The sequence below is a fragment of the Clinocottus analis genome, unplaced genomic scaffold (assembly GCF_023055335.1).
Source record: "Clinocottus analis isolate CAN_PGR_092001 unplaced genomic scaffold, fCliAna1.0.p SCAF_6, whole genome shotgun sequence".
Lineage (NCBI taxonomy): Eukaryota > Metazoa > Chordata > Actinopteri > Perciformes > Cottidae > Clinocottus > Clinocottus analis.
The window spans coordinates 5,425,327-5,437,498 of NW_027176218.1; the positions used below are offsets into that span (position 1 = coordinate 5,425,327).

Consider the following 12,172-nt stretch of genomic DNA (forward strand, 5'->3'; position numbering starts at 1 on the left):
CAAAATGAATGACCTTTCCATCAGCCTCGGATGCAATTTGTGTTTAGTGCCAATTACTAAACCTCAAACGGGCAGTATTGTTGCCATAATCTTGTTTCAATTGATATCATACTTGAAAAGAGAGATTTATTGGAATATAAAATATGATTATTTATTTGGTGGAGAAATCAGAAGTTAAGAAAAAACACAATTATATAGATGTATTATTATATTATATTGTTATATTATGATATTTCAAACTACATTTTGTTTTGTTTCCCTTCATTGTCCAAACGTTTCATCTCACTTAAGCGTATGTGTGTGTGTGTGTGTGTGTGTGTGTGTGTGTGTGTTTTGTTACTTTAGAGTCCTACATCAAGATTTCTAAAGTAAAAGATTAGCTTAAATGCTCACAAAAAAAAGAAATGTTGAATACTATTGGAAATCTTTTACAATTCTACTGCAAATGTCTGCTTTTGTGAGTCCTGCACATTTTATGAGTCCGACAGCCTCTCTTTTATTGTGTGCCTCGTGGGCTGGGCCATTTCAAAGATATGACACAAAAAGCGCCAGTTCAAATAAAACGCATACAGGATTTAAAGCAACAAAAAAAAAAGCTGCATTTTTCAACAGCGGAATTTCATCACGGGCTGCTCCAAAGCAGCGCTGCACCTGTCATCACTATTCTTCACTTGATTTGACTGAAGAACCATTAGAATAAAACCATAATCCCCTTTCCCTCACACAGAATATTAAGGCAGACATCATTATCACAAACCGCACGTCTGGGGATTCAATCCTCCAAGTACGTTGTCGGATATGTGGAGAAATATAGCGACATGTTCCACTGGAAGGTATCAGAAACCTGCAGAAGGACTAAGTGAGGAACTCTGTCTCCCTCGTGGCCACCGAGGCCAGAAAGAAACCATCTTGGGCTCGGCGAAAAGGACCGAGGGGGTAAACCTGCTGGCTGGCAGGGACTGACTGCACTGATACATTTCACAGGCTCTCTCCCAGAGTCACGGAGCTGTCAGCACAGAGTGATGGGCCATGCCAGGACATGATACACTGATCTAATTGGAGGATAGCTCAAAGACAGTAGAGGAGATTGCAGTTGATCTGTAGCTGTGGCTCGCCTCCTCTGGGGGACTTTTCTGGTTTATATTTAGCCGTGGAGCAGTTGGATTTTTCAAACCTAGTTCCTGTGTCTTTTTTTTCTTCTCTTCTCTCGAATTGGCACTGGAAGACATGTTAACAGAGCAACGTGTGAATAATGGGACATGTTTCCAAAATGCCTGCAGAAAGACCTGGGAGGAAGAAAAAAAAAAGAAGCTTCTTGTGATTAAAAGCCAAACGCAATCAATCAGGAATAGTCTCAGGACAAAGTGCATTCCCTGCATGCATTGAGGAGGTAGTCAATACCCCGTTAACACAACATGGGCATAAGGCCTCAACAGCACACAAACATCGTTTCTGATGTGTTCTCTCAATTATTGCACGCTCCTCGGAAAATCAATACCTCATCTCTCAACTCGACGGCAGACTTGGAGAAGGCCTCAGTGAAACAGGTAATGCTCTCTGACGATGAAATACATTTTTTTTTTTTCCCCCCCAAGAAAAACAACAAGCCGCTGACCTCAGGAGTTCAGCTGTGTTGTTTCATAATAAAACACGCAAAGCACCTCGCTGACGTCCTTGTTAGGGATAATTTACAGCGAGCGGGGAAGTCGGGTTCGGTGTGGCTGCAGCGACACTTCAGAGGATGTTCACTGCTCGCCGCGGAGATTTAGTCTGGCGTCACGGCGGAGAGTTAGTCTTTTAACTGCTGCTCCATCAAATGTCTTTAATAGCTAACTCTTCTGAATATTAACTTTAAACACTAGTTTTCAACCCTTCAATGGAAGTATTATCTATTTGTCATAAATGTCTTACACTAGGACTATTTTATGCTATTTACTGTCTAACATAACACAAAATAAACACTGACTTTTCATCGGCTTCCAATTGCTTTTTCAGGCGTTATTTTATAACATTTATTCGACAAACTGAGGACTTTTTATGATTTTTTTTGGGGGGGGGGACATACAGTATATATGACACACTGTTGCATTTCTACGCCATTTTTAACTTACTATATTACGACTTTTTTCTACGACATTTTTAACTTACTATACTATGACTTTTTTTTTTATGGCTTTTTGATAGCAAACCATACTATGTCTTAGAAACTGTTTTTATCCAACACCTAGTTTTGCATGTTAGCAAGCTAGCGCCCGCTAAGTAGCACTGAATGCTAAGTACAGCTGAGCTCCGTTAGCATAGGGATGGTTGGTGTCCGAGTGTCACATCTACATCTTGTTGTGCAACCCTGTGTTGCACACTGACGATAAATGAACCTTGAATTTGAAATGGACAGTGATTAAGTTTACTAATTTCGGTAAAGTCAGTCCACAAGCGTCCAAATGGAAAAGCAAAACGCATTGATGTGTTATGCCTCATTAAATGCACAATTACAAATGTAAAAGATTCAACCTTTGGGTCATGGGAATATCGTTACTAAATGTTAATATTCGTTGGAATACTAACAGAGCACAGAGCCACGCTTTCAACGTGGCTAACAGAGTCAAATCGTTGAAGTACCTTAGAAATAACAACAATAATAGTCATTTTCGGGAGCAGAGTGTTTTATTTTGATAATTATTTCACATCCCCTTGGATTCTTTCAACCATGCCCCGGAGGGTTCCCAACCCTGGTGTGAGAAGCACTGCCGGGAAACTAATTCTGTTCACTTTTCCTTCCTCAGACATTTTCAATCCAATCTATAACTCATTTACACGAAGACATGTCCTGTAAGCAAATCCTGTCAGAGAGAGAGAGAGAAAAAAAAAACACATAACAAATTCAAATTGTTTCCCCCTGGCGTAAATCAAACAGCAGACAGGCCCAGAGCAGGGCTCACACTGATCTGAGCCCGGTGTCATGTGTACGCAGGCTACATATCCAAGTGTCCTTGTGTAGATAGTATCATTACTTCTCATATCGCCCATATTAATTGGGTCAGCAGCTGCAAGAAGCTTGACCTGTGCTGTTGCTTGGCAACAATTTCCAAAGCACACAGAAACATATCATTTCAAACTTTTCCCGCTCGGCAAAATCCGCAATTTTCTTCGGATAATAATGAATAAATCTCACAAAGTGGTCAAAAGGAAATAAAGATAACAAATATATTGATTTATTGGTAACACAAGGTTAAACAGACACACAGCACACTGAGCAAACAAGGAAAGGAGACTTCCTGTGCCTCAAGGGGGAAAAAAAGCACAAACACACAGGAAGTGGAGGAAGTGTCAGTTTTGCAACACAATTCAATGAAAACAGTATGAACAACAAACGAGGAAACCCCTCACTTTTAACCTAAACACATCACATTACAAACAGATTAGACCCTCCTTGAACCCAGAGAAGTTCTTGCCCTTTGGTGAGACAATAAAAGCTCATGTCCTCATAGAGCTGTAATGTATAAAAGGATAATTACACAACCAATTATGCTAAATGAATTGACCCCTTCACAGAATGGCCTTTGTCAAAAACAAGTGTAGTAGTACATCTACGCACTTCAGAGCACACATGCACACACTCACACACTCAACATGCACTATTAAGTAGAAAACATCCTTTACAGACACAAGAAGACACCTCTGCTTCCACAATGTGTACACACACTAACACACACACACACACAGCCACACACAGCCACACACACAGGGAAACCCTGCAAAGAGTCCGGAGTGTACCACCAGAATAATGATTACGTTTTACAGTTTTGTATGTGGACAATAATTAAAACATAAAACACATTTTTTAATGTATACATTATTCATTAATGGGTTACAGGAACATTTAAATGATGCATTAATAAACTATTTATAAACATGTTAGCGGTGTGCCACCTTAAAATTACAACATCCCACCCAGAGCAGCAGGAGGCTGTGATTGACCCGCCTCCTGCCAGACAGCTGGCCAATCACAGCTCTGTCTGCTGCTTTTGGACTCAACTTCAAGATGTCTTCACAAAAAACTGAAAATGTTAATGAATGCAGCATGTTGAACGAAAACGTGAGAAGCATTACGAGAGGCAGACCTACGTAAATAGAACATACATGTTTTTAAATACATTTTGTGATTAAATAATTTAAAGACAGAATAAAAACTAATTCATTGGCATATGTTGATCTTTAATCAATATGATTTTACTTTAGTATAGAAATGCCAACAAATTGAATGAAATGATTTCAAACCCATTTATTGATTATAATTAATCATTGTAGAACTCTGTAGATATTCTAGTGGCATCACCCAGGCTACATATATGTATCGTAATATTGAACACACTCACAATTAGGTTGTTATGGAGCAAAGGATGTGGTTGTTTTTTGATACATTTTTGGGAAATAATTTTCCAGGAAATTACAGCACATTACAGTCCATTATAATGCAGAGTGATGCAAGAACATTCCACTCTGTCGCCCATGAATATATCTCTGTTAAATTTGCATAACATCTAATGCAGCAATACATCTACTCAAAATAATGTATTATTTGGTATCATTGGTCCAATTTCTATGCAAAGTACTTACTGAAATGTGCCAAAACTTGTACAAAGCAGAGCGGTTAGTAATGCTGTAATAATTGAGTTAGTATTTGCACTTCACAGAAAAAAGAACTAAAAGAGCATACTGCTTTGGACCTCAAGCTCCAAATACTGTTTACATGTCTGTATTTTGAAGAGTCTTTGGCAGTGAACACTTTCAAAGCCAGCCAATAAATGCTGCAGGTTTCAGTTGCGTTTAAACATCTGGGGATTTTTTAAATATTTCTTTTTTTTTACACTTGGTTAATGTTTCAAATAAATACTTTTTCATGCATTCACCATGACTGCAAAACTGTTTCTAAAACCTTTAAGGTTTATCTAGACATAAAGAAGCCCTGAGCTTTGCAGCAGAAGCCTCCCTTGCACTTCAATGGCATATTTATACCAAGGGCAACACCACCTCTCTGACTCTGTTGGTATTCAGTCCAGGTGCAGCAGCCACATAAGCAAAGATGAGGTGGCTTATTGGTTAGCTATTTGATCTTAGCTGATTGCATTTATTATCTCTGCAACTAATATCAAGCGATGGCCTATGAATAAGTCATCAAAGTACATTGATGTTCATTATCATGTCATTTCAACGAGAAGTGAGAGGAAGAGTGACGTCACGCGAGAATAAATTAAAACGCTAAAGTCTTAGGATCAAGTGAGGTAACAATTGTCTGTGTGACATGAAAGCATATATATGAGATTACTATAGTAGACTGGGACTGAGACATCTTCCATTGTGTTGCTTATAGTATTATATACTGAATGTTTCGACCTATATCTGAAGATATGACATAGCAAGGCACTAGTGTAGCAGTGATCCAATAAAATCCACTTGACTGCAGTGTTGGGACTGTAGAAATACTCCTCTGATATAGGCACCGCAATAGTTTCTCGAGACAAAATTGAATTATGAAAATGCAAAATCCGAGCGAGCACCATGTCAATTTAAAGTTTGCATTCCGTTTGAAAAGATGTTTTGTTATAAGAATTAGTGCCGTGTCAGAGGCTTTTTAAAAAGAGCGTTTTACAAAAATATATTCAAGCAAACGCAACCGCGAATCACGTCACATCAGGTTGTCCTTCTCCTGAATCTTGCCAACACTTATGCTCAACTTGTCTTGGTCTTATCCGAAGGAAAAGCCTCGGTTTAAGACCCTGAGCTCTCGTTGTCTGCCTGCCCGCAGTCATGAAGTTTTTCAAGTTTCAGGAGATCGTAATGTCACGGAGAGAGCTTGTGGACATCGAAAGAGACGGCGGGCTCCTCCTGCTCCGCGCTGTCAATCACGATGCTCGGATGCGTCTCTTGGGTTTCCGCGGAAATAGTGGAGTGCGTCGAGGGCGTCGCTCCAAAGTGCGGCCCGTCCACCGAGAGGAGCATGGGCGTGCCCGCCGGCTTCAGGCTGTCGCTCATGGTTATGTGCACCTCCTCCGGCGTCACGCCCATCTCCTTGCTGTACTCCGACGGCGACTTCCTCTTGATCCTCTCGTACGTCTTGTCTTGGCTCTCCGGGAAGGTCTCGCTGTCCTGAAAGCGGCCGAACAACCAAACGAAGAACCCGAAGAGGAGGAACGCCGCCAGGCTCGGGATGAAGGCCAGGCACTTCACGTCGAGGCTGGCTCCGATGAAGCGGCTGTGGAGGAACATGTCCCGCTCCACGTAGGACAAGTTGCTGTCGGGGTTGATGTTGGTGGAGCGCCACTCGTAGGTGAGCGTGCTGCGGTTGAAGAAGCGGAGCGTCTCCGGCTCCTCCACCGTGAAGATCTTCTCGCCGGGCCCGACGTACTGGCCGTACTCGTAGGGCTGGTAGAAGATCTGGTTCTTCCACATGTTCAGGTCCAAAATCAGCACGAGGAAGATGATCCCGTAGTTGAACCACTTACCTGTCAACGAGACGCGCGACTTTGGGTTAGATTACAAAACAAGGCCGTCTTTGACAGAGAAGCAGAGAATAAAACACACAGATCATTGCACAGACGGGCAGATTGATACTCTAAAGACGATTTAGAGGGCAGAGTCAGACGGGTAGATATGATGTCACCTTCATTCATCATGAATCCCCCCCCTCCCTCCTCCTTTTGCATCGAGACACGGATCCATTTGTAGGTGCTACTTCCTCAACGGTATCTTCTAACGAGATCGCTACATTACCATGAGACAGCCATCTCCCCAGGTTGACTGATAGCGGGCAGATGTCTCCCCGGGTGTACGTGACACCTCTTCCCTTCCTCTCCCCTGAGATGTGCCGTTAATAAGCTTTTAGTTAAACCAATCACGTCGCGGCGGAGCCATTTCCATAATGCTTAATGGATATGCAATGCATTAGGGTTAACAACCTTTCGCGAATCGCTGAGCGTTTGAACAGCTTAACATTTAGCACGGGAACATTGGTTTTGCCTTCTCTTTATGGTTGTGAGTCGGCGTGTGCACGCAGCGGAACAAAATGGAGAAACCGGGTAGGACGGTTCCGAATGGGAAATACACTCGCTCCCCGAGAACATTAAGACACAGAGATGAGAGATGAGTCTCGCACGGCGGGGAGGAACACGAAGGAACGGCGGGGGGAAAAAAACGCAGTTGCAGCGGTGGAGCCACCTGTGTGCCACGTCGGCTACACATGTATTATAAATGGCTGCTGTGGTTCAACCATCAAACTCTTTCCCCTCTTCGGAGGAAAATGGAAAAGTAGAGCAGGGAAAAAGCATTTTGGGTTTCCACAATACAACCGCAAAATAGGCCAAAGTACAAGTTTGTCTCCCTTTTGAACTTTTTTTGGTTTCTTTTCGCAATTTAATCAGTTCATGAAAATGGAAGATGTTAATTGACTGAGTTAAAAACATATCTAGTAACGCCAAAATGTACCTCTCATGAAACACAAGATTGTGTGCAGCAGCCGTGCAGGTGTGCGTCTGTACCTGTGATATGAATGTGGTACTCCTCTTTAAAGATACTCTTGCAGACAGGAAGCTTGACCTTGACATGCGTTGTTGACATTCCTGGTAGATTCATATCCAGGTCACCCATGAAATGAGGGAACTCCCAGTCCTGAAACACACGCAGGCGTACAAATGTATCTTGAGACTGTGATAATGTGGATTCAGCTGTCGAACAATTAGCAGATTTGAATAAACCACATTGGGCGTGACAAATGTCAGCCATGCGTCTCGCTTTAATGGCTGTTGAACGCTGAACTTTCTTGTATTAGCTGATATTTAGTCTCTGTGGAGTCTCTTCACGCACTGACTGGAGGTCAAACATGCCAGCTGCCGTAAACTGTAGACGACACTGTGTGTTTACAGGCTTGTGGACTGTACTCATGTGCACTGGGACTTCGACTTGTCAAAACACATCAAGAGGCTGCCCGTGCCCCGTGGTGTCCTGAGCTCTTTTTGCTATTGTGTGGTTATATGTGGTGGCCAGTGGCAGGCCCAAGTCTTGGTTAAGGTATCCAAAAAGAATAAGAAATTCAAACCAAATGAAAGGGTTCTCAAAATGGTTCTCAAAATGTGTGTCCTGTGAAAACTATGTCATTCCCGAACAATAATGTGAATACTTTTCTCAACACATAAAGGAACGGTTATCTCTTTGGAGATATGTGTTCTTCACTGGACAGTGATGAAATGTAGAAACTTGTGCTTCAGTTAGTGTGTGTTAAGAACGTGAATAATTTATGAGCTTAAATTGTTTCCCAAAATACTGCCTGTCAAGTCTTCTGGGGCCTGTCGATGACTTTGTAACATCCGACAATGGACGTAGTTCCTTCAATTACTAAGTTATTGTAAATAAATGCAATGCAAAGTATCATGATAGGCTATTTATTTTATAGTTACAAAACTCCGCCTGTTAGAAGTCTAACACATACTAAATATACTCAACTTATGTCATTTTATTTAGTGACCGCATTATGAAAATGTGTTATTAAAATGGCACCAATGAAACTAATAAAGAAAAATCTGATGGCAAAGAAAATGTAAATGTTGAAACGTTTCCTTCTACTCAGCTGACTATCATCTTGTAAATGAGCTTTTACCATCTTTATTACAGAAACACGTAATTTCAGCTGTTTTCCTTTTTCATTAGCCCCTTTTCCCCTCGGTACCCGTTATTTGTGTGGAACTCGCTGCATCACACGACCACATGTCTACACTTGCTGTATCCTCGTGTGATCCAGCGTCTCCCATGCCTCTATCCATGAGCAGCGTAACAGCTTGGTGATGGGGCCCTGGATATTAATTAAGTCCTCCACTCCTCTTCCATATCCGCAGTATCTGTTGCTGTAGCACTAACAGGCATGGCACTAACAGGCATGGCATTTAAGCCATGCTGCTCCCTCTCACAAAATAATGAGTGTCTGCTAAAAACATACACAGGAAGAGTACACTGTAGTGTACACTGTAGGAGTGTGTATCGCCACATCATGCACACATGTAAATGTATATAATCATATGCAAATGACATAGAAATCTGACATTCAGCTGGGAAAGGCAGAAAAGAAAACCCTCAATTATACACAAAACTATCGAAATAGTAAAACCCAGCTCGGAGGCAAACCCAGACAGGTCATTAATTGGGGTATTAATTAGTTTGAGAACAACAACAAGCATCTTTTCTCATGCAGGTGAGAGATTAACTGGGGCACCCTGCGCTCTAAAATGGAGGGAAATGAAGCCGTAGGGGGGGGCGTCTGACTTTTGTGGATGGATTTTTATTGACTGGTGGAACGTAGCGGCGGGCCGCCAGGGCCCGGGCCGCGTGGCAGCGCCGTCAAACTTCGACTCATAAATAACTGCAGTAAATGTGCTTGCTGTACACTGTGCAGAAAATGAGAAGGGGCCCGTTGTAAACAAATCCACGCCAGCCGGAGAGTGATATACCGCCAAGTAAGAGCGAGAGGGAGTGGCGGGTCCAGATGTCTGGAGGAGTCAAACGGAGATGTCAAAATAGGGAATGTGTCCTTCGTGTCACATCAAATCAGTAGCTTTTTTTTCTCCAGAAGGCTGGCCTCAGCGAGACACCGGCGTTTCTTTAAAGAACCGCTCGCATACAGTAGGCTGAGCTGCTACTCCGTATCTGCATAATCACAATCATTGGGTAAATGAATGAGAAAAACACCACAGTGTGAAGTAATTACTGGCCAGAGCAGCCAGAAGCACTCCTTCAAATAATGAATTGTTTCAATAAATAAGTCCAGAAATCACTTTTAGTTCCAACTGCAATTCTAATACGCATTACCATGGTAATTATAGTGGCGCGCTTGCCAGGTTTCTGTTGAGTGGTGTGTTTGCAACACGGGAGGATGTTCTCCCGTGCGGCCTCGTAGTAATAAGCATAATCCAGCGAGTAGAAACGTATATTTAGGCGATACCAAATATTAGTCTTGCGGCGCGTCCTCTAATACCCACCAACAAGGCCTCGCGAAATATGCTCATTAAGTATTTGGAGAGGCCGTGTTGAATTAGGCTCGCAGTCAAGCCACATGCATGATTGGCCTGCGGTTCTGGCTCCTGGCTAGAGGCGTGAAAAAAAAGGACCTTCTCCCACTCGTTCTCCTCAATACAGTTATGTGTTGTTTTTTTGCCCAGACAAACACATTTGCATATTCATGAGCCACTGACACAGGCTTTATTGATGTACACTCTCCTGTGGGAGGGAGGACATCGGGTGGGAAAAAAAAAAAGGGGGTGGAAAGAGAAAAGTGAGAAAAACTCCAATCTTGTGAGTCATCATTAAAGAAAATAAACTCGGCTCACAGGGGAGGATGAAGGGTGAGTTCATGGCAGAGGTCTGGGAAAGAGGGATGGAGGGACTGGAAGAGAGGAGATGTAAAAGAGTAAACAACAGTTTGTATTTATCTATGTATTGGTGGGTGTGTGTGTGTGTGTATATGTGCGCGAGCATGCTTTTGTATCCATGCCAACTGAGAGTGATCAAACGCCCCTCTCGCTGCTCTGTGCCGCAGTGCCCCATTGATGAATGGGAGGGGAGGGGGGAGGGGGGAGGGACAGGAACTGGCAAGATGGGCAGGGAAGTAAGCCAAGAAACCTCCCAGCTCCCTTTTTTAATTGGCCTCGGGGGAGCGGCCTACCTGCATGACAATGAGAAGGTCGAAGACCAGGATGAAGGAGGCCATGAAGGCTCTGGAGACCTCGTCGCTGGGCAGGAAGCCGCGGTTCAGGTTGTCCCAGCTGATCCAGTCAGTACTGATGACCAGAACCACCACCGACGTCAGAGAGATGAGCACTGTCCTGCAAGGAGAGGAGAGGAAGGAGAGAGGAGGGGAATTGGGAAGGACGAGGGAGGAGAGGAGGGGAAAGAAGGAAAAGGAAGGAGAGGTGAGAGAAGGAGAGATAGGAGAGAACAGAGACGAGGAGAGGATGGAAGAAGAGAAAGGATCGAAAGAAGGAAAAGTAAGGAGAGATGAGAGGACAAGAGAAAAGTTGGAGGGGGGGAGAAAGGAAAAGGAAACAGAGGAGAGGCAAAGGGGAAAAGAGAAGCGGATGGTAGAGGAAGTAAAAGGAGGGAAGCAGAGGAGAGGGGATGAGTAAAAGGAAAGAGACAAAAGAAAAGGAAGGAGCGGCGATAAATCAATGAGGCACATTAAAAAGTACAAGACCTTGAAAAACATCTAAATAGAAGTTCAAAGTGTCAAACTACATGATGTGACCAGTTAATTTTGTATATCTTGGAAGACAAACAGCTCCACTTTCTGCCTCACGACCAACACAAGATAAATCTGATAGATTCTGTTTCTCTTTTCATGGACTCAATTATGAATTGGACAACAATTTTCACCTGGATTTGAAAAATGGCAGGAGATAAAGCTTCCAGGAAGATGAATGTGCATAAAAGAAAAGGGTGTCTGTTTGTGGATGCAGAGACAATGCAATTCAAAACCCAGAGCGCATACATATTTCCATGTATTTCCATATTTAACATGAGCCAAACTATTTCATTCACCTGCATGCAGCAATTTGCTGTGTTTTCCCTGCGATCTTTCACACTCTCTGAATTGTGTTTATGTCACATTGCTGTAATTCGGCATGAACAGTTTACTGGGGAAAAAAAAATAAATTCTCAGCCATCTGACGAGAGGCACATTGAGAACGGCGAGTATTACTCTCCTCTGTGCATTGTGTTTCAATGTCGCCCATTGGCGATTGCTGTGCCGTTGTGTGCATTCTCACACCACACATCAGCCGGCTGCCTTGCACAGAGCGAACGCCAGCTCATATTCCATTTCAGCTGTAAGGGAGATGCATTTTTAGCTTTCTATTATTTCAAAATGGGATTCTTTTTTTCCTCAGCTGTCGACGGTTTCTTTTGGCTCTGTCTTTTACAATTCGCCCCGGCCCTTCAGCGCATATTGACAAGATGTATCCAGCAACGCGTTTATCAATCATATTTCAAGCTCTGAAATTCAAACAAAAGCTCATCAAGTCCGGCATTGATTGGGACGGCGCGAGTCGGGGGGGCACCCGTCAATAAAATGAAGGGCTGCTGAAAAAGTCAGAACAATTCCGACCGCTTGCATTCTAAATTGCAGCTGACTCAA

General features: G+C 43.0%; 1 protein-coding gene across 3 annotated transcripts in view; it reads right to left on the reverse strand.

Annotated features, from left to right (window-relative positions):
• Positions 1–2,693: 2,693 nt before the first annotated feature.
• The window catches only part of tmem117 (transmembrane protein 117), a 41,488-nt gene continuing 32,009 nt past the window's right edge, over positions 2,694–12,172 (reverse strand). For 2 of the 3 annotated variants that reach the window (XM_068603823.1, XM_068603822.1), the window contains 3 exons: positions 10,706–10,865; positions 7,536–7,665; positions 2,694–6,503 (listed from right to left, as the gene is read on the reverse strand). In XM_068603823.1, coding sequence (XP_068459924.1) covers positions 5,842–6,503; positions 7,536–7,665; positions 10,706–10,865 — 952 coding nt within the window. In that variant the 3' untranslated portion in view covers positions 2,694–5,841. The remainder of the gene's footprint in view (positions 6,504–7,535; positions 7,666–10,705; positions 10,866–12,172) is intronic. The other variant, XM_068603824.1, reaches the window with a different exon arrangement.